The sequence below is a fragment of the Sminthopsis crassicaudata genome, chromosome 5 (assembly GCF_048593235.1).
Source record: "Sminthopsis crassicaudata isolate SCR6 chromosome 5, ASM4859323v1, whole genome shotgun sequence".
Taxonomy (NCBI): domain Eukaryota; kingdom Metazoa; phylum Chordata; class Mammalia; order Dasyuromorphia; family Dasyuridae; genus Sminthopsis; species Sminthopsis crassicaudata.
In genome coordinates, this window is record NC_133621.1 from 140,850,586 (window position 1) to 140,874,349 (window position 23,764).

The window sequence follows — 23,764 nt, forward strand, 5'->3', positions numbered from 1 at the left end:
TAAAAACAGCTATGGAAATTAAATTTTTTTTCTTGTATTTCTTTCATGTAACAGGCAATTGTACATTGTTCCCAAAAATTACAGGCAATTTAAGCACACACACACACAATTCCATATGGATGATGCACATATCCACAAAAAATTTGTAATCTATGCCAGATGCCAAAAGTTTCCTTTTTGTGAGATTATAAACAAAAACCATTCTCATAACAAAATGAACAATCCTAACTGTTTAACTTAGAAACTCTGGACTTCAGAAATCAGAGCCTTCAAATTGCTATAAGCCAGAAATTAGGGCTTGTTATAGTTTGCAAAGAACTCTATAGACCCAAAGAATGGGAGAAAAGATTTGACTTGTTATGGGACAGAAAACAGAATTTGAAAGCTTCAGTCATAAAAGGAATCTGGCAACTGGTATAATACTGACAAGCATTTGCTTGTCTTTCTCAGAAGTATTGTTTATATAGGTTGCCTAAATATAAAGTTGAAGCTATTAGTCAATTCCTACTTGAGTTTCTTATCATTTTAATTTTATATATAATTTTAACTCTTGGTAAATAAAACAAGTTTGGTAAAATGGAGAACAATTCAATGTATTTCATGTGCATTACCCAAAATCGCTCAAAATAACCTCTGGATACCTAGTTCATCCCCCTGACTACACATTATTCTGGCTTCGTTGGAGTTGTCCCATGACAGATTAGGCTTCTATATTATTCTTGAAGGTGAGTGGGGAGATAGCTACCATATTTCTCACTGCTTATTCTCTTGTGTATTCCACAAAACTTCACACAGCTTCCATGAAGTTGTCCAATGAGGAGTTTGTATCTGTGAACCCATGAATATGTATTTCTGTATATTTAAAAAGGAACACAAAAATTCTTTAACAGTCAAAGAATTTCAAAACTCCAAGTAGGACTGAAAACAAATCACAACTAAATTAAACAAAGCCATATAGAGGAAGATGTTCTACTTCAGGGATGCTCAAATTTTTTGGGTGCCATAGAATTTTTTAGCATTTTAGTGAAGTTTATGGACTTCATCTTTGGAAATACACCAAATAAAAATGATTGCCAAGGAAACCTATTATATTGAAGTATAGTAACCAAAATATTTTTTAAAATAATTCATATACCCCAAGTGAAGAACCCCCATTTTACTTGAGGAAATAAGGGCCATATGTTTTAATTCTGTTCCACCGATCTCTTCCTCTACTATTGGAATCTTGATTGCTTTTCCTCATACCCACATTTGCCATGCTTAACTACAAATTCTGAAATTCCAGGTCTTAATTAAGTTTCTTAAGAATGTAGATGTGATTAGGAACAGAGAGACAAAAAAGAAGTTTCATCTTGGTTGTTTTTCTCTTGTATATCAATAGCCTGTCATTCAGTAATGATGGAAAAGTAAATTATTGAAACTTTATTTATTTGCCTTAGCATCTTGTCCTCTGAACTAACACACATGTAGGAATTTGCAAATAGGCTACATGCATAACCATAAAGAAAAATGTCATGAGCTACTCACAGGAACTTCTTTTATAACTTTATAATATATTCTTTAGCATATTTCCTTTCTCTTTTACTTTTTTGGCCATGTGTTTTTCAAAATTAACATTGGCATATACATTTGTCTCTCACAAACCAAAATCATTCCTCTGCATCCTCCCCTAAGAAGTGCTTGTCAAGGCCTGAAAATTCAGAGGGAGCAGATTTGGTGCAAGATGTGAAAAAAACGTGTTGCCTCAGCGACGACTTCTATTCAGGATGTAAATATTTTAAAACACCTTTTTGCTATAGTAGTGCTATTGCCCTTTGTAATTACCTCCAGTGCCAGGATTATGCTAGATATTCTTAGTGCCAAACAGGGAGCCAGGTACAGCTGAATAGGCAAGGAGTCATCCACACAGACTGATAGACTTAAGGGGGAGAGGATAAAATGGCATTTTTGTGGCTATTATACACAAAGAGCAAAGCAAAACAGAAACTATAGTGAGGCTAGATCTCATACCTGCTTAAATGGTTTAAGGCAATCATAACATAACAAACATAATCATAACTCTATGAAATGGAATAAGGGCAGGAAGGAAGCTGATTCAATTAATGGCAAACTTTCTATTTTAATTCTATTAATTTATTTAATCTATTGATTAAAAAAAGGAGTGCCTAGATTGATCTTTCTCTCTTGTTAGGGAGTGCTGGTAGCTGAAAGTTAGTCCCTTATGCTAGGAAATCACTTAGGGAAATTACCTGGGCCAAGGACAAGGCAGGATGAACAATTCCAGCCCATGACTAAATTCAGTAGAACAAGAGAGGAAGCCAAGTACAAAAGAACAACTCATAGACTTATAGTCAAAGGATCTAAGTTCAAAATCCTGTGTGACCTTTGATAAGCCACTTCTCTAGGAACCAGCTACTTTATAAAAATGATTAGGTTAGACTAGATGACTTCTAATTTCCCTTTCAGCTCTAAAATCTATGACCAGAAAAAAAAGCTTCTAGCTTTATTCCCAAGAAGGAAGTTATTCTGTTATTTTTCAACACTATAACACATAGATACTCACTCTGAGCAGCTATTATATTCTCTCTGGTGTCAGGAACCAACATGCCCTGGCAAGAAGTGATTTTTGGTGCCATAACATTACTCTGACCATACAAGATTTGGGAATTCAAGGTTTGGAAGTTTGTTTGTTTCTAACTACAAGATTTTTCCTGCAACAAAGATAATCAAAGGAACTCCCTGGTCTCTTGGACTGGGATACCTCCATGGAACTGAACATGTCCATCTTCACAAGAAGCACCTCAGTTCATAGGTTTTTGCTTTACCTCTTCAAGATCATATGTTCCCATGCATGACCAATTCCATAAGAATATCCCAATTCAATGGATCATCCCTGATATATCTGCCAACCATCCTTGTTACAAATCTATTAATTCTATTGCTAAAAAGGATCTCAGGAGACCCTAAGGCATGTATGGTTCTCTTTTCATTGGAACTCTTCAAAGAGAGGACTGGAGAACCACTTCCTGGGGACATTCAGGAGGAAATGTGTGCTTCAGGGTGGATGACCACTGCAATTTCAACCATATCACCACTTACCTATGTCATTACAATAGCTTACTAATTGGTCTCCTTACCACATATCTCTTTCCACTCCCATCAATTTTACATGCTGCTATTCAAATAATTTTTCTTAATTACATTTCTGAGTATGGGACTGCCCTACCATTCCAGTCAAATCCAGCACCTTTCTATTGCCTCTAGGATATAACATATACTCCTCTGTTTAGATTTTGAAGTCAGCCTGGCTTTAACCTAAATTTTTAACTTCATTAAATATCATTCTCTCTCCTGTTCTTCCATCTAGCCAAACTGACCTTTTTGTTCTTTTTTTTTTTTTTTTTTTTTTTTTTTTTTTCCCAAATCTGATCTTTTTTTTTTTATTATATATATATATATATTTTTTTTTTATAATATTATCCCTTGTATTCATTTTTCCAAATTACCCCCCCTCCCTCTATTCCCTCCCCCCGACGACAGGCAATACCATACATTTTACATTTGTTACAATATAGTCTAAGTACAATACATGTGTGTGAATATCATTTTCTTGTTGCACAATAAACATTAGAATCCGAAGGTACATGCAACCTGGGCAGACAGATTGTAGTGCTAACAATTTACATTCCCCTCCCAGTGTTTCTTCTCTGGGTGTATCTACCTCTGTCCATCATTGATCAACTGGAAGTGAGTTGGATCTTCTTTATGTTGAAGATTTCCACTTCCATCAGAATACATCCTAATACAGTATTGTTGTTGAAGCATACAGTGATCTTCTGGTTCTGCTCATTTCACTCAGCATCAGTTGATTTAAGTCTCTCCAAGCCTCTCTGTATTCCTCCTGCTGGTCATTTCTTACCGAGCAATAATATTCCATAACTTTCATATACCACAATTTACCCAACCATTCTCCAACTGATGGACATCCATTCATCTTCCAGTTTCTAGCTACAACAAAAAGAGCTGCCACAAACATTTTGGCACATATATGTCTCTTTCCGCTCTTTAGTATTTCTTTGGGATATAATCCCAGTAGTAGCGCTGCTGGGTCAAAGGGTATGCACAGTTTGATAACTTTTTGGGCATAATTCCAGATTGCTCTCCAGAATGGCTGGATTCTTTCACAACTCCACCAGCAATGTATTAGTGTCCCAATTTCCCCACATCCCCTCCAACATTTGTCATTATTTGTTCCTGTCATCTTAGCCAATCTGACAGGTGTGTAGTGGTATCTCAGAGTGGTCTTAATTTGCATTTCTCTGATCAGTAGTGATTTGGAACACTCTTTCATGTGAGTGGATATAGTTTCAATTTCTTCCTCTGAGAATTGTCTGTTCATATCCTTTGACCATTTATCAATTGGAGAATGGTTCGGTTTCTTATAAATTAGGGTCAGTTCTCTATATATTTTGGAAATGAGACCTTTGTCAGAACCTTTGTTTTTAAAAATATTTTCCCAATTTGTTACTTCCCTTCTAATCTTGTTTGCATTAGTATTATTTGTACAGAAACTTTTTAGTTTGATGTAATCAAAATCTTCTATTTTGTGATCAATAATGATCTCTAGTTCTCCTCTGGTCATAAATTCCTTCCTCCTCCACAAGTCTGAGAGGTAGATTATCCTCTGTTCCTCTAATCTATTTATTATCTCCCTCTTTATGCCTAAATCATGGACCCATTTTGATCTTATCTTGGTATATGGTGTTAAGTGTGGATCCATATCTAATTTCTGCCATACTAATTTCCAGTTTTCCCAACAGTTTTTTCCGAATAATGAATTTTTATCCCTAATGTTGGAATCTTTGGGTTTGTCAAAGATTAGATTGCTATAGATGTACCCTTTTTTGTCCTTTGTATCTAATCTGTTCCACTGATCTACCGGTCTATTTCGTAGCCAATACCAAATGGTTTTGGTGACTGCTGCTATATAATATAGCTTTAGATCAGGTACACTTAGACCACCTTCCTCTGAGTTTTTTTTCATTAGTTCCCTTGCAATTCTTGACCTTTTATTCTTCCATATGAATTTTGTTGTTATTTTTTCTAGGTCATTAAAATAGTTTCTTGGGAGTCTGATTGGTATAGCACTAAATAAATAGATTAGTTTGGGGAGTATTGTCATCTTTATTATATTCGCTCGGCCTATCCAAGAGCACTGAATGTCTTTCCAATTATTTAAATCTGATTTTATTTTTGTGGCAAGTGTTTTGTAATTTTTCTCATATAATTCCTGACTTTTCTTTGGTAGATGGATTCCCAAATATTTTATACTCTCAACATTTGTTTGGAATGGAATTTCTCTTTGTATCTCTTGCTGTTGCATTTTGTTAGTGATATATAAAAATGCCGAGGATTTATGTGGATTTATTTTGTATCCTGCCACTTTGCTGAAATTTTGAATTATTTCTAGTAGCTTTTTAGCAGAGTCTTTGGGGTTCTCTAAGTATACCATCATGTCATCTGCAAAAAGTGATAGTTTAATTTCCTCATTTCCTACTCTAATTCCTTGAATCTCTTTCTCGGCTCTTATTGCCGAGGCTAGCGTTTCTAGTACTATATTGAATAGTAATGGTGATAGTGGGCAACCTCGTTTCACTCCTGATCTTACTGGGAAAGGTTGCAGTTTATTTCTATTGCATATTATGCTTACTGACGGTCTTAAATATATACTCCTGATTATTCTAAGGAATAATCCATTTATTCCTATACTCTCAAGAGTTTTTAGTAGGAATGGATGTTGGATTTTGTCAAATGCTTTTTCTGCATCTATTGAGATGATCATATGGTTCTTATTAATTTGATTATTAATATGGTCAATTATATTAATAGTTTTCCTAATATTAAACCAGCCCTGCATTCCTGGAATAAATCCTACTTGATCATAGTGTATTATCTTGGAGATGATTTTCTGAAGTCTTTTTGCTAATATCTTATTTAAGATTTTAGCATCAATATTCATTAAGGAGATTGGTCTATAATTTTCTTTCTCAGTTTTCGATCTACCAGGTTTAGGTATCAGTACCATGTCTGTGTCATAAAAGGAATTTGGTAGGACTCCTTCATCCCCTATTTTTTCAAATAATTTATATAACATTGGGGCTAATTGTTCTTTAAATGTTTGGTAGAATTCACATGTGAATCCATCTGGCCCTGGGGATTTTTTCCTGGGGAGTTGATTAATAGCTTGTTCTATTTCTTTTTCTGAAATGGGACTATTTAAGCAATTTATCTCCTCCTCTGTTAATCTAGGGAGCCTATATTTTTGGAGGAAGTCATCCATTTCATTTAAGTTATCAAATTTATTGGCATAAAGTTGGGCAAAGTAACTCCTTATTATTTCTCTAATTTCCTCTTCATTGGTGGAAAGATCCCCCTTTTCATTTGTAAGACTATCAATTTGATTTTCCTCTTTCTTTTTTTTGATCAAATTTACCAAAGGTTTATCTATTTTATTGGCTTTTTCATAAAACCAACTCTTGGTTTTATTTATTAATTCAATGGTTTTTTTACTTTCAGTTTTATTGATTTCTCCTTTTAATTTTTGTATTTCGAGTTTAATTTTTGGTTGGGGGTTTATAATTTGGTCTTTTTCTAGCCTTTTAAGTTGTAAGCCCAATTCGTTAATCTTCTCTTTCTCAATTTTCTTCAAATAAGCCTCTAAAGATATAAAGTTTCCCCTTATTACCGCTTTAGCTGCATCCCAAAGATTTTGATATGATGTCTCATCATTATCATTATCTTGGGTGAAATTGTTAATTGTTTCTATAATTTGCTCTTTCACCCAGTCATTCTTTAAGATGAGATTATTCAGTTTCCAATTACTTTTTGGTCTATTTACCCCTAACTTTTTACTGAATGTAGCTTTTATTGCATTGTGATCTGAGAAGAAGGCATTTATTATTTCTGCCTTCCTACATTTAATTTTGAGATCTTTATGTCCTAGTATATGGTCAATTTTTGTATAGGATCCATGGACTGCTGAGAAGAAAGTATATTCCTTCCTATTGCCATTCAGTTTTCTCCAAAGGTCTATCATACCTAGTTTTTCTAATGTTCTATTTACTTTTTTAATTTCTTTCTTGTTTGTTTTGTGGTTTGATTTGTCTAAATCTGAGAGTGCAAGGTTGAGATCTCCCACTATTATAGTTTTACTGTCTATTTCTTCTTGCAGTTCTCTTAACTTTTCCTTTAGAAAGTTAGATGCTATACCACTTGGTGCATATATGTTTAGTATTGATATGGCTTCATTATTTATGCTACCTTTCAGCAGGATATAGTTTCCTTCCTTATCTTTTTTAACGAGATCTACTTCTGCTTTTGCTTGATCTGAGATAAGGATAGCTACCCCTGCTTTTTTGGCTTTACCTGAAGCATAATAGGCTCTGTTCCAACCTTTTACCTTTACTCTGTATGTATCTCCCTGCTTTAAGTGTGTTTCCTGTAGGCAACATATTGTAGGGTTCTGCTTTTTGATCCAATCTACTATCCGTCTCCGTTTGATGGGATCGTTCATCCCATTTACATTTACAGTTAAAATTACTAATTCTGTATTTCCTGCCATCGTATTATCCCCAGATTATGCTTTTTTCCCCTTGACCCCCCTGATCCCCTTCCCCGATATTTAATTTACAGACCCCCCTTGTGACGCGCAACCCTCCCTCTTTTTTTTTTTTTTTAGGATCCCTCCCCCCTCCCTCCAAGTCCCTTCACTTATTCTCCTTTTCCTTTTCCCTTTTCCTCTCCCCCCTTTTAATGAGGTGAGAGAAAATTCTCTGAAAAACAAATATGTTAATTATTTACTCTTTGAGCCTCTTCTGATGAGAGTAAGATTCACACAATGATTCTCCCCCTCACTAAGTTCCCTCAGATATGGTGTATTTTCTATGTCTCTTCCTGGGATGTAGTTTCCCTCTTTTTATCACTCCTTCCCCTTTTTCTGAACCGACCTCCTTCCCTTTACTACACCCCCCTTTTTTTCTTTTATAACAGTAAAATCAAATTATCCTTGAGTATTTTTTATATACCCACAACAGAGTTACAGTTCTCAAGGGTTCTGTGTACCTTTTTCTGTTTCTCTTCAGTCTTGTGGATGTAGATCAAATTTTTTGTTTAAGTCTGGTTTTTTTCTTAGAAACATATAGAATTCCTCTGTTTCATTGAATGACCATCTTCTTCCATGGAAAAAGATGCTAAACTTAGCTGGGTAGTTCATTCTTGGTTGCAGTCCTTGGTCTTTTGCCTTACGGAATATCAGGTTCCAGGCCCTTCTATCTTTTAATGTGGAGGCAGCCAGATCTTGGGTGACCCTTATTGTGGCACCTTGGTATTTAAATTGTTTTTTTCTAGCTGCTTGCAGGATTTTCTCCTTTGTGTGGTAATTCTGCAGCTTAGCCACAATATTCCGTGGTGTTCTTTTTTTAGGGTCTATTTCAGAAGGAGTTCGATGAATTCTTTCCACATCTACTTTCCCTTCTGTTTCTATTATCTCTGGACAGTTCTCTTTGATAATTTCCTGTAAAATAGAATCTAGGCTCTTTTTTTGGTCATAGTTTTCTGGAAGTCCAATAATCCGCAGATTATCTCTCCTAGATCTATTTTCCAGGTCTATAGATTTTCCCAGTAAGTATTTGACGTTGTTCTCTAGCTTCTAATTTTTTTTGTTTTGTTTGACTGATTCTTGGGTTCTCTGTGAATCATTCATTTCTATTTGTTCCATCCTGACTTTTAAGGAGTTATTTTCTTCTTTCACAGTTTTTAGTTCTTTTTGTAAATGCCCAATTTCGTTTTTAAATGAATTATTTTGCTCTATTGAATTTTTTTCCATTTCCCTAATTTTTTTTTTTTGAGAATTATTTTCTTTTTCTAATTCAGAAATTCTATTTTCTTGAGACTTTTTTATCTTTTCCAATTCAGAAATCCTACTTTCCTGTGTTTTTTTAACCTTTTCTAATTCACTAATTTTGTTTCCCTGCATCTCCTGTGAATTCTTTATTTTTTCCAACTCCAATTTCAGGACGTTGTTATTCTCTATCATAACTTCCCTTTCTTTTCCCCATTTTTCTTTAATCTCCCTCATTTTTTTAAGAGCTTCTTCTAGGAGAGAGTTATGTGATGGGGGGCAGGAATCGTTCCCCTTTAGGTTGTTATCTTCTGAATCTTTGCTGTTAACTTCCTCGGGGTTGGATACCCGCTCTTTCTCTGTATAGAAGGAATCTATAGTTTTTCTAGCTTTTTTGCTCATACTTAAAAAATGTTTTGGGGTCTGTCCCTGGGGTAGGAAATTATTTACTTCTTTACCAGCTTCCTCCCAGACGGGATGGATGCAGCGGCCCCTGCGCCGGAGCTAAGAGAGACCTCTGGGAGAGAGTTCCCCACCCCCTCCCTGGAAGTGCCTCAGAGGTGATTAGCACTACTGTGTTTCGAGGGCGTAGAATAGTGAAGACTGTAGGAAGCCCAGCGTATGTGTCCAGGTGGGGAGTGGATGTCTGCAGCAGGTGACGTGAGAAGCCCCTGTGCTCAGACTGGAAGTGTCTGCCAGAAACCGCGGTCCCTAGTTCAAAGGTTCCGCTTCTCTGGGACTTCCTGGAGCTGAGTTCCACTCCCTCCAGCTAAGCTAGGCAGTGTGTGTTGCCTTGGGCCGTATCTACCCACTTGTCAGTCTCTTAACTATTCTCAGGAGGGAGCTGTGGCCACACCCCCTGGTGCCGAGTCAGCTGAGTCACCCCCCAGGATCGGGGAAAATCTAATCTGAGTTTTAAAATATTTTGGCTTTCTCTTCTGAACTGCTAAATAATTAGCAGAGAAGAGCTAACAGCCTGTGTCAGATTCCTTTACGTCAGTGGCTTCTCTGATCCCAGAGCCCTTCCCAGCGCAATGGGCGCAGTGTGCCCCTACCCCACCGTCTGTGCTGGTCTTTCTTATTCCTCCCCTGAGAACTGACCTTTCCTGTTGAAACTCCAGATTCTCTTCAGCTGGTAAGTCGTGCTTCCAGTCCTTGTGGTATCTATCAGTCCTGAGCTAATTTTGAGACTTAATTTATCTAATTGGTTGTGAGGGAGTGAGGACGTTCACTGAGTCGTGTGTTTCTTCTCCTCCATCTTGGCTCCGCCCTTTTTGTTCTTTACACATGTCACTGACTCTGTCTTTGCTCTGGTGGTCCTCCATGCATGGAATACACTCTTTGTCTATCTCCATTTCATCAGCCTACCTCTATTCCTTTGCAACATAGGCAAGCACCATCTGCGGCATCTAGGCTTTTCTGATTCTTTCAATTGCTGGTTCCATCCTTAAAAACTACCTTATAGTTAACCATTCTGTATTTATTAACTTTACATTTATACTATCAATATTTTATGTATACTTCTCTCCCTCTTAGAATGTAAATTCATTTAAGTAAGCATTGTTTTATTCTTTATATTTGTATTTCCAAAGCTTAGTACAGTGTCTGTCACACAAGTAGTTGCTTAATAAATGCTTGTTGATTGATTGACCAGACAAGGCCCACGATGATTCAAATATTCTATTATCCCATAATCAGTTTTATTCATTAAGATTCTTATAAATCACTATCATCCTACATATACTCAAAAACAAGCACCTCATGGACCACTGAAGATTTTTAGAGAACTATCAATGTAATATGAAATGCAAGTATAAGTGTAGTCACAAATGATAGACAACTAAACAAAATAAAAGTCAAGTGTTGGCTGTAAAGTAAAGCAGTTCTAGTTTTTCAAATATGGTCATTTTGTTGGGACTTATACTGTGAGGGTAGTAAGAATTATCTCCACTCTGAATTTCTGAGTGGACATCTAGCACATCATGCTTGATTAATAATTGCCTAACAATAAGCATTTGGGGGGGGTGAAAACAAGGAACTTTGAGGAACATTCAAAATAAAGACAGATGATGACACTTAAAAAATTCCCTCGCAACAAGAAACATAGAACCTAAATGTGAATGCAAGGGTGATAATGACAATGATGATAAAGAAATAATATTAAGATAAACATTTGCCTCATTTCTAATTCCATCTGAACTCCATTTTTTAAAATGAGAAGAATGAAATGATCATAATAATGAGTCATTTTTTTGAATACTTCAAAATCTGCAAAGATAATTCTTGTCATTTATTACCTTATTTAATTTTTATAATAACCCTGGGAGAGAGGTACTATATCCACTTTATAGGTGGAAAAGCTGAGGCTGAAAAAAATCCATAGGATCAATACCCTTTAGGGGAAAAAAATATCAGTTTTTCCCCCAAGTTATCTCTTCTTCCCTTTAACACCTAGTCCTCTACTCTTCTGAAAAAGATCCTTTGTTACAGGCATCAAACTTTTTAGAACAAAGAATTCAGGTGATTTTAGCAAAAGAGCTATTGCTCTCGTGTTCAAGGATATCTTTCTAAGTTGGGAGTTCTTAACCTGAAGTCATTTGCTTAGCTTTTTAAAAAGTATTTTGATAATTGTAATCTTTGTATTTAATTAATTTAAAAACATTATTCTGAAAATAATTGCATGAGTTTCATGAAAGAACTAATACAAAAGAGGTTAAGGATTCTTGTTTTTAACTTAACTTTATGATGGAAGAATTTAATTCTGTCAGATAGCTCATTCTAGCTTCACATAAACATTCTCTTCTCCTCTTGGCTTAATCTCTAAAGAATATGTAGAACTTAGTCATTATCCATATAAAGATTAGCACCCTAGGTTTAGGGATCACCCAAATTATCAATTTCAGCACTTATTCCAGTCTCCTGGAAAGGCATAAAGACAAAACTAAGATTAAGGGATCAGGACATTACTTCCTGTGGTAGGAGAAGAGTATTCTTTCTGGGGTCAGAAGACCTGAGTTTGAATCTTGAATCTTTTTCTTAATATCTGAGTGACTTTGAACAGATCATTTCTCTTCCCTTCCCTCAGTTTGCTCAACTATAAGACTAAATGACCTGTTCAGTGTCTTTTAACTCAAAAGCAATGACTCTATGATCATACTAGTTTGGCCACATTCCCTTCCTTTTATTTGTATGTTTAGGAGCAGAACCTTTGAAAAGGTTTTGAAACAAGAGCAAGATATCCATCCAGGGCTGGTGGGTGAATGATTGATGGACTATGGTGAAGAGAATGAAGCACAATAGATAGAACAATTTATGTTCTGAAGCCACGTTAGAATTGGCAGCTCTATAGCTATTTCTAGAGTTATATAGGGTCAATAAATTCATGTGTGTTTGCTCTTGCTTTGATAATCTGAGACTTTAGCAGTATTTTGATATTCCTAGAGGAAATTTTGAGTGGAAACATGAGTCAAAGAGTAATTTGTGGAATGCCCCCATGCTGAAACTAGATCTGGAATCCAGGGACTAAAACAATGATTATTATCATTATTGTTATATTACATTTGAATAATGTTTTATACTGTCCAAAGAGGTTTTATATCCATTATCTCAATGGTCCTGGTTATTAGGACTTTTTTCCATATTCAGATTATCTTGCATTTTTATTTGTGTATTATAACTTTCCTCACTGTAGAATGTAAGCTCCAAAAAGGACTGCGGTTTTGTTTGCTTGTTTTTGTCTTTGTATTAGTGGTGACAGCATAGTAGGTACTTAATCCATGTTTACTAACTTCAAACAAATTGATTTGAGACCCTTACAGCATATAACAGAGAAGGCTACTTGGAACAGATTCCAGAAGCTAACAATAAGAATTACATACATTATGTAAGAATATTTGTTTCAAAAGTTTCTTCTTCCAAATATTCTTTTTTGAGAGATCTAAGATAGAAAATATGAGTTGTTTTGACTACTTTTCAAGTTAAGTTAGTGCAATCAAAAAATAAATGAAGTGGTTCTAGAAATGGATATATGTGCTCTCATTAAAAAAAAAAATAAACTGCTTTATTTATATCCTATTGCATCTGGAAGGAACAGTTCCATGTAAATCCATTTCTCAGGCAAAAAAAATTGCACAAAACCATGAAAATGCAAAAGTTGGATTTTAATTCACTTTGTTATACTAATTAAGCTACCGCTGGTGAAAAAAAAATGTTGGTTACTTCCTTTCATCTTTGTATTTTTAAATGGATCAGAAAACAATAAACATAAGCACTGCTTGTTTTCTAATTTAGTTCTATAATAAGTAATTATATTTCTGTCTTAATTTGACTTATTTTGTTTTCTAGGGTGAACAAAAATGTTTCATTTGTGATTCTAGATATCCATATAATCCATATACACAAGCCAACAGCCATGCAATCGAGAATGTCATTACAACATTTGAATCAGATAGAAAAAAGAAATGGTGGCAATCTGAAAATGGTACTATTTCATTATGTACTTTTTCATTTTTACATATTTTAATTATTAATCAACCCTCATTAAAGCAGTTTTTAAAAATAATTTTAATATTATATTTGACTAGAATAAAAGAGGCAAAGATCAAAGAGCCATGTGTAGATAGAAAACTTACAAAAATTTAAGGAAAGATTAATTTCCATTAGAAATATAGCTCTTTGAAAGCAGTGACTGCCTTTCATATCTTTTTGTATTCCTGTTGCTTAGCACAATGTCTGATTTATTGTAGGTATTTAATAAATGTTTATGTATTGATTGATCAGTAATCTCTTAGTTGGATACATTCAATTGCTATATGTATGTTAAAAGAAATTCTGTGTGTAGCACTCTCTTGGGGCTTACCCAACCAAATGGAACTTGAAGTCACAGATTGGGGTTCCTAGAAGTTCAATCACCTATACTACTCTTCTCAGTATTCTCAGATTGATGGGCAGGGTTTCTATTACAGCTGTTCTATATAGTGTGTTTCTCCTATTGAATCAATTACAAAAATATTTTCTAAACATTGATAGTAAGAACAGTTGATATGAAAAATCCCTCTAAATTTGGGGTACCCTCCCTGCTGCACTATCAGACGTACTGGGACACCATGTAAGGACCATGTGTGACAAAGGAGTATCTCCTAAGTTCTGGTTAGTGAGAATCCTTTGCTTCCTTCATACTATCTTCATGAAGTTCCCCTTAGATAGAGCTTTCGTCTGGGCTCTAAGGATAGTGTGTTTCTACAATTCATAGCTATTGTTCTCTCTGCTATAAGAGTTTATACTCCCTGGAGCTGTCCCCTTGGATCTTTTTATAGCTGGATCCAATTTTTGTCCTCAGTGAATCTTTTACTACCCCTGGCTGAGTGTGCTGCTAACTACTGATCCAATATCTCCAATTATATGGTCAATGAAAGAGGGGAAAGTTTAAGGAGGGTATAACACTCTATTCATCCCTAATCCTCCTTCTGATGCCTTTTGCTCAGGCACAAGGGTCAGCTTCCTTAGGGCATCCCTAAACACAGAATTCTCTTCCACTCTCCTTCAGAGAGCTAGCTTCATGGTTAGCTTGTTTCATTCACCTATTAACTATTTCCTTCTTGATCCAATAAAAAAGGTTCAAAGATGACAAATTATAAGGTCTAACCCATCTAATTTACACATTTCAAATTTCATTATCTTGAATTTTCAGAAATCAGGTTGCAGGTGGAACCTTATCCTTACATGTGTGTCATTTTTCCTTAAAAATAATAGAAAAATGTTGAAAAAAATCCCATATGAAATGAATTGCCACATAATGAATATACCTATGAAATTCTATGGAATCTCATAGAAGCAGTATTTATTATTGTCTACCCAGGGTATATAATTCACTACTTTTTTCTTATTTAATGACATAGATAAGCAAGAGAAAGTGGAAAAAGATAATGTAATTTTTTTTCTTACTACCTTACTATCTTAGCTCAAAAAAAAAAAAAAATGAGCTAAATACAAATGAACTAACCATGAAACCAGAGCTTCACCTTGATTAATGGCCTACTATATCATGTCCAATTCAGTTTTCTCTCTTCATTGTTGGCACTCAACTATTTTTCCCATCATTTCTTGAGGTCAATAATTATGTTTAATCTCACCCAGTTCTCCCTCCTGTTCCACAAGGAGAAAATATGGTAAGGTGATATGAATAGGCTCTGGGTTCAAATGTCGCCTTTAATATATTTTACTCAGTTTCATTTTAAAAATGTGGGAATTGAATGAAATGACCTTGGAGGTTCTATACTTATAGATCTTCTAGATCTATATTTATAATGTCATAGTTCTATAATCTGCCTTTGTTAGATTCAAATCTCTCTTTCTTTGGCCTGAAACCCCTGCTGTCTTTTTGGCAATCCTAAGAAATGCTCCTGCATTACTTGGATCCTTCTTAATTATACCTCTTTGCCTCAGTTTCTAAGCTATCTTCAGATGCTGAAAATACTTCCTCTAGAGCAAGAGTTCTTAACTTGGGGTCCATTGACTTAAAAAATATACTTTTATAACTTTTCTTCAATATAATTATTTTCCTTTGTAGGCTTTTATTGTATGTTAAACATATTAAAATGTTATTCTATGTATATTATTTTTATGTTTACTTATTTTATTTTATGCATATTAAAATATGATTCTGAGAGGAATCCATGAGATTGCCAAAGGGGTGTCTGAGATTCTGTCTGTCTGTCTGTCATTCTCTCTCTCTCACACACACATACACACACACAGAGTCCTGCATGGTAGTTATTCCATTTGTTCCTCAGCAACTTTTGACATCATTTTGGGATGATGATCTTAAGCTGATGTGTGAATTATATACCTCCTAAATCTGCATCTCTTCAATAGAAATGTATTCATCCAGCTTTCCAAAAAAAAAAATATATGATTTACCTGTTGTGTGCAGAACACTTATGCTAAACTCTGGGGAAGATGCAATGTTTGGATAAGACACAGTCCTTCTGTGGATTTAAAAGCCATTTATATCTAATTAATTAGGTCCTGTCTCTTTAGAAAAGGAGAAATACATCCATTCTCCCACCTATGACAGAATAGTAGACTACTCCTTCTTTCCCATTTGTTGACAATACTGCCACACAGTGGTATTCTGCCACAAAGATGGATTGTAGCCAGAGACTGGACAAGTCCAGCAAATCTTATACTCAGATTTTCATTCCAGGAGCACAACTAGGGTCCTAGCAATGCACTCTACTACTATTTTTTTAAAAATAGTAAACTGCTTTAATTAGCTGTTTTTATCTTATTTGTCTTTTTAAAAATTACTATAAATTCCAGATACAGAAATTACATAGTAAGTTATTGCATATGACTATAACTGATTTTCTCTTTCTTAATTTCTCTTTAGGTCTTGATAATGTCAGCATCAGACTGGATCTAGAGACACTGTTTCAATTCAGCCATCTTATAATGACTTTTAAGGTATAGGTGTCTAAGATCTGATCCTTCCCTTGGACAATAACCATTGAACACTTATTTCATCTATTCTATTTCTCTATAGTTTATAGTGCTACATAAATCCAAACTTAAACCATCTTATCTTTATATTCTCAATTAAAAGAAAAGAAACTTTACGTTAAGGAATGGGTGTGTATGACTGAGAGGGAAAAATCTTTAAAACGTGCTATCTAAAAAATATAGATGTATACATGTATTGTTATAAGAACTTATTTTCTTTTATTTTCCAATAAGGAGAATGAGAGGACCAGGTTGGAAGGGAGGAAGAACAAAAAAATGGAAGAAAAGGAAGTAGAAAAGGAAGTCACTGAGGCATCTTTAAAGAAAATAATAAAAGTAGGGAAGAGAATAGAAAGAAGGCCAGAAGGAAGCATAGACAAGCAAGATAACGTTGAAAGCTGAAGTTTGAATTTATTATATCCTTAAAAAGAAAAGCAAGCTATACATAATAGAGATCAGTAGTTTCATGCACAATTCTCTTTTAGTCTTCTTTTATGAATGTAGAAATTGTATTTGGTTTTTAAGTTCAGAAGTGTGTATGTGTAGGACCCTGGGGATTAGAACTATAGAACATGTAAGCTGAAAGGGGTTTAAGAACCTACCCCCAATCCCCTCATTTTATGGATAAAGAAAATATGGTCCAGAGAGATAAGGAGACTGTCTTAAAGTTATAGATCCATTTATTGGCAGAGATGGGACCAGAGGCCAAATCTTTCAAGTATTTGTGTAGTGCCCTACTGCTACTACATGAGAAAAAAGATAGAGGACCTGACAGATAATTAAGCAGAGGATATAGGAATGTGAATGTAAAGAATTGGAGCTTATAAGGATTAGGAGACAGAAGATTAAAGGAGATTCAAGACTCCCTGTCAAACTATTGTGATGAGAAAACCAAATCCTAGGGTTCTAATCACAATGTACCCTTGGATTTACAAAGGATCTTCCTTACCAAATATTCAAAGCTTGGGTTTAACCATCAGTCATTCTATAGCCCTCACCGTGAATAATGTGGAATAGAAAATCTTAGAATTCGATTTAAGGTTAACACTAAATTCCACCTTTCTGAAGAAGTTTGTTGAAATCCTCTTTCACAGACTTTCCGACCTGCAGCCATGTTAGTTGAGCGATCTGTGGACTATGGCCAAACGTGGAAAGTTTTTAGATATTTTGCAAAAGACTGTGCTACATCTTTTCCCAACATCCCATCTGGCCAAGCACAAGGAGTGGATGACCTTGTTTGTGACTCCAAGTATTCTGATATTGAGCCCTCTACTGAAGGAGAGGTACAATTCATTTGGATTTCTTTTGTTCAGTCTTATCCAATTCTTTGTGACCCCATTTTTCTTGGCAAAGGTATTGGAATGGTTTGCCCTTTTCTTTCTCCAGTACACTTTACAGATGAAGAAACTGAGGCAAATGGGATTAAGTGACACTCTTAAGGTCATACATACAGCTAGTATCTAACTAAAGCCGGATTTGAACTCAGTTATTTCTGACTCTATACCTGGCACTCTAGCCACTTTACTACCTAACTCTCCCTTGGATTTCTTTTATTTAAATTGAATTCTATTTTCTATCTATATGGTTGAAGTAGATCTGGGGGAGAAATATTTGGCTTGTTATTATTGAAACTTCAACTGTTCCGGCTTTAAAAAAAGATGAAAAGTTTGATATTTTGATATTAATCCTAAATTCATCTAAAACACAAATTTATGATAAGAAATAATCTTGAAGGCAAAAGAGGAGGGGTAGAGATACTGGACAAAATCTAGGCAATATAAAAACATATGTGTGTATGTTATGTATATACATATATACTATATACATATAGTATATAGTATGTGCAGTATAAAAGCTATACCGTGCATAAAGGCAATATATCTATGCAATACCAAATTTGACTCTCAGATCCTAGATGTGTGACCCTGAGCTAGTCATTTAACCTCTGTCTACCTCAGTTTCCTCATATATAAAATGAGGGTAATAATAGCACTTACTTCCCAAGGGTGTTGTGAGAATAAAATAATATTTGCAAAGTACTTAGCACAGTGCCTGACACATAGAATGCACTTAATAAATGCTTGTTTCTTTTCTTCCTTCTCTTTATACCACACAGTCTCTTATTTATGTTTACAAAATATGAACCATATTCATTTCTTACTCTCTAATTTAGTCTCATTTTCTTTTAGAGCATTCTGAGTAGCCGAGGTGCAGTGAGTAGGCATTTTGTGTGTTCAGACAGAGTTTCATTAGGGTTGAATCTTGCAGTTATGAATGTGAACTAAAATATTGATAGTTTGTACATCTTTATTTTATAGGTTGTTTTAAAAGCTTTGGATCCCAGCTTTGAAATAGAAAATCCTTACAGCCTCTACATAAAGGGTATGAGTAACTTCGGACTTTTAATCCTTATCTATCCTTACTGATACATTTTGGTGGTGTTATGGTCTTGCTCTTTTGGCACATCTTATTCTTTCTTATTCTGTATTCTATATTCCAATTTGATACCATATTTAGTTGTATCTTCTCTAAATATTTTAAAAGAAGTTTGTCTTTTACATTATTCATTCTGCTCAGGCCCAGTGGAGCTGGTTAGGCTGCATTGCATTAGTCACGAAGACCCAAAACCAGAATAAAGTAAATATGTCAAAACTTAATTTTGTTTCAATCCTATGTAAACCATTATCAGGAAAGGAATGGGAATAAAAATGCTTAATTTTATAATAATTGTTATTGCCAAGTATTGTATTTTAAAATGAATATTTGAACATTTTATCAATAATATACACAATAGAAATTGGCAGGCAAACCTTATTTCATTTTCCTTAAGTTCTTCAGTCTATCTCTTTTTTTTATTCTCTTGCGGATTGTTGTTTTCAATCCAGGTGCACCATATTGGTGGGGAACTAGAGGCTTGTGCTTATAGTTGTGTATCCTTGTTAGGTGTTTGTATTTAGCAAAAGAGAGATTTTTTTTGTTTGCTTTTACTATTTGCTTCATTAATTCAAACTCTCCAAATCCTAACCTTGCATTTGGGTGTACTCAACCTAAAATTCCTGTTGGCTAAGGAAGATGTTTTGCACAGATGTAGCTTATATGTCCTTTTGGTTCATTTTCCTTGTTCTAGATCTAGTGACTCTAACAAACCTAAGGATAAACTTTACCAAACTACACACTCTGGGGGATACATTGCTTGGAAGAAGACCAAGTGATCCCCTTGATAAGTATTACTATGCTCTCTATGATATGGTTGTTCGGGGAAGATGCTTTTGCAATGGTCATGCTAACAAATGTGGCCCCACACAGGATGTCCGGGGAGATGTCTTCAGCCCACCTGGAATGGTAAGTTTCAGACCCTCCTGATATATTTCCTTTCAATATCCTGACAGATCAGCATTGACATAAATGCATATTGCCCCTGAATTGTCCTGAAATCAGCAGGAAAATGCCTGTTCTTTGAGAGAATAGATAGAATTCAAATTGGCAACTCCTTTGGGGCATAGATTTTGAACTCCCAAATATCCCTCTAATACTTCTGTATGCAAAAAGATATTTTAAAAAATTCTTCCTTCCTTGTACCCCATTCAATAAGCATGAGAATGAAAGTACACACACACACACACACACACACACACACACACACACACACACACACATATCCAGCTTGATTCTTTTGCAATGTTAACAGTTCTGAACCAACAAGAGAATAAAAGAAAAGTATTTCAAGACTAGAACTGTTCTTTCAAGAGGCAGGAATGGGGATAGGGAGGGAACTTCACATTCATTTACTCAATCATTTGTTGAAGGACTTATTGCCTGGGTAGTTTTTGTTCTGTCCTGGACAGTGTTGATAATAAAGTGGGTCTCTGTTTTTTAAATCAGTCCCTTTGGGAATTTGGCCAGTTTGCCAGAGTTTGATCACCTCTAAATAGACTGATAAAATCTAGTTCCTGCACCTACATAACCAAAAAATAAAACAAAAAACAAAGCCTGGCATCTCTGGTGATCCCAGCAAAGGGCTACCATTAGCAAAGACTCAGCCTCCACAGCTGCCCAGAGAACTCACTCCTGCCAGACCTCTTATCTGTAGCCATTACTATCAACAGATGCAAGCAAAGCAACTTTCAAGGGTAAAGGTTTTTTTTTCCATGTTGTGGATCTTTCTGATTCTTGTCATTTGCCTTGAAAAACTGCCACCATTATGAAAGTACAACATTCTGTTTTCAATAGGCTCTATTGTCCATACATTAGTACTCCAATAGCTTCCAGCCTCAATGGCAATCCAGGAACACAGATCCCAAGCTATCTCTGATAGCTGATAAGATTTGACAGTTGCTATATCTAAAAACTGCAGTGCCCTGATGCCTACCTGCTGATGAGCCACTTCACAGTCTAAGTGAAGTTGGTTCACAAATGAAAGAAACACCAGGAAAAAAGCCCTCTATCATAGGCTGGACCCAAAGCCTTTATAGGCTGGATATGGCTTAATAGCACCTGCTGGGAGCTGGAATCTTTATTATTTTTAAAGTGGGAAAACAGAGAAGTAAAGAGTGAGAAAAGAGTAAAAAAAAAAAGTCATTTGGGACATCCTTAGGAGGACCTGAGTAGATGCTAATAACTTCATGAAGCTAATGTGAACCTAATATTCCTTCAGTCAGATGCACAGCATTTATCTCCTTTCTTCCTAGTTACTGTCTTGTCACAAATAATTTTGCCAGGAGAGTCATTTTACAATCAGATGTACCCTTGACCTTGATGAAAAGTTAAGGTAGAATCCGTTTATCATGTTGTATATTGATTTTGTCATTAATTCTGATGCCTTAGTCACATTGGCAGGTAAATATTCTTCCTGTACTATACTCCTCCCTATAGTAACATCAAAATGAACTATAAGGTTCCATTCCTATGAGACAAGAAGGGATAGATAGAAAAAAATGCAAAAAGAATTTTGCAAAACTGAAAGTACTATATAAATTTAAGTTATTGTTGTTGCTATTCTTTTCCATCTTAGAAAGAGGAAAATCAAGACATTCAGAAGTGACTGCCCCAGTCCAATTTCTAGTACAGTTCTCTATCTGTATTAAAAATAGTCATTCACTAGTCTGATACAGTGTGCCTTCACAAGTACATAAGATGAGCCACAGCTCTGAAACGTCTATCAAAAGATAATATTTTTCCATTAAAAAGCCACCAAAACAGAAAAATCCTCTTTTATAAAATACTTATTTCTTTATCTAAACCAGGTTCATGGTCAGTGTATCTGCCAGCACAATACAGATGGTCCAAACTGTGAGAGATGCAAGGAATTCTTTCATGATGTTCCCTGGAGGCCAGCTGAAGGTCTCCAGGATAATGCTTGCAGATGTGAGTGAAAAATATATACTCAGCTTATTTTTAGGGTAGGATGTAAGTTCATGAACATCTGATATACATGTTCATATATACATACATAGAAGTTCAAGTATGGTCTTTCACAAAGAAATGGTGCTATAATTCCTAAACTTCCCGAGAAGGTTTTGCAACTCCAATTGTTCCAAGTTCTGCTTTAAATTTCTCAAATTCTTGAAAGATGAATTTTTAACTCAACACTTTTTTTTCAAAAAAAAAAAAAAAAAAAAAAAGCATGCCAGATGGTACAGTACATCGAGCATCAGCTCTGGAGTCAGGAGGACCTAGTGTTCAAATCCAGCTTCATATAAGCATATGTGTGTATTCTGGACAAATCATTTAAACCTGATTACCTCTTTTAAAAAAAAAAGTCATGCTGTCTTGTCCTTTTTTGCAGAAAGAATATAAGCATTATACAAGTGGAGTAAATGATGGTGGGATGTCACAGTTCTAAGAAAATACACACAAATCCCAGTTACTTCTTCAAATGCCATATAGTTATCCCATCCAGCTGCATGAAACTGAGCTTATCTCACTTTCTAACAGAGAGATAAGAATTCAGAACATGAGCAAGGCAGACTTTTGCATTACTATAAATAATACTATCCCAGAATTGTTATGAACATGCAAAATAAAGCCAAAGGCTTTCACTCAGCTTCCTTTCTTCAGTTTTATATTAAAAAGCTTAGAAAAGATTCAAGGAACCCTAGTAATCAGGGCATTAGAAACCAGACTTGTGATTTTACTGGTATAAGGAAGTCCCAGATGAGGAAGCTCCCTCCACCAATGCAGATAGGCACGCTTTCATCTATTTTGTAGTCTTAAGAGAATTGCTGAGGATGCTAGAAAAGTTAAGGGACTTGCCAAGTAATGCCCTAAATTAACGAAGGAAATTTCCTTCCAAGAAATACCTCATACAAAAATAAAGACACAAAAAAGTATAGTATACCAAATTCTTCTAAGTGTGATATTAGAAAAGCATGTGTTTAAGAAAACTTGCTATCTCAAGGAATTTAAACATTTTAAAAAATGATAAAGCAAGAATTTATATTATGAAAGTTAAAATATGTTTAATCCTGTTTTGATTGAACAAAAAGATGGACTGTATGAAATGTATAACTTCCAAAGTATTTAAAATATGATTAAGGAGTTTTAATTTAATATTTTATCTTTTTAATATCTATTGATCACAACCTAGACTTAGAATTATAGTTTCATAGTTTACTAGGACTAGAAGGGATCAAAAAATGTGATCTAGTCCAATTCCTTGAATTTTTAGTCCATCTTGAAAAGAAATTCTTTCCAGAGATAGAGGAGGGAATTGCAATCCAAAGACTTTTCTTCTAAGTCAGACTTGTTAATTAATTTACTGAGATCTGCAAAAGTTTAATTATCTTTCTTTCCCCCTCCACAGCATGTAATTGTAATGGCCACTCAGAACGCTGTCACTTTGATATGTCCCTGTACCTCTCAAGTAACAGTGTCAGTGGTGGAGTGTGTGAAGACTTTCAGCACAATACTATGGGACAACACTGTGATCAGTGCAAACCTCTGTTTTATAGAAATCTCTTCAAAGAAATTTCAGATCCCCATGCTTGCATTCGTGAGTAGGCTGCTCTTTGATCTTCAAAAAACTAACAGTTTTTAACCTTAAACAAGCATTTCCAAACTCTGCTGTATCAGGAATGTAACTAGGGTGGGGTAAATGGGGCTTTAAACCAAAGTTGCAAAATTTAGAGGGTATAAAAAGTTAAAACAGGCTCCAGCTACATAGAAACTGCTTTGGTGACTAATTTCCCCCTCCCCCTCACTCAACTGACTGTTTATTGATTGCTTCTTATTTTATTTTCACATCATGAGTTACAAAACTGATTTAAAAGAACAGTTCATACTGTTTGCCCAAAGTATATTTCATGTAGCTTATCCAGAGTGCCAAATTTACTAGTTATGGCAGCTCTGCAGGGGATGAGAACATTT

The 23,764-nt window shown here is 35.1% G+C and overlaps 1 protein-coding gene across 4 annotated transcripts in view; it reads left to right on the forward strand.

Moving 5' to 3' along the window:
* Window positions 1-23,764, forward strand: part of LAMB4 (laminin subunit beta 4) — a 154,891-nt gene that overhangs the window by 18,959 nt on the left and 112,168 nt on the right. For 3 of the 4 annotated variants that reach the window (XM_074268333.1, XM_074268332.1, XM_074268331.1), the window contains exons 5-11: window positions 13,244-13,379; window positions 16,290-16,363; window positions 17,494-17,682; window positions 18,718-18,781; window positions 19,527-19,741; window positions 21,643-21,763; window positions 23,202-23,390. In XM_074268333.1, the coding sequence (XP_074124434.1) occupies window positions 13,244-13,379; window positions 16,290-16,363; window positions 17,494-17,682; window positions 18,718-18,781; window positions 19,527-19,741; window positions 21,643-21,763; window positions 23,202-23,390 (988 nt within the window). Of the gene's footprint in view, window positions 1-9,840; window positions 10,035-13,243; window positions 13,380-16,289; window positions 16,364-17,493; window positions 17,683-18,717; window positions 18,782-19,526; window positions 19,742-21,642; window positions 21,764-23,201; window positions 23,391-23,764 lie in introns of those variants that run through there. The other variant, XM_074268334.1, reaches the window with a different exon arrangement.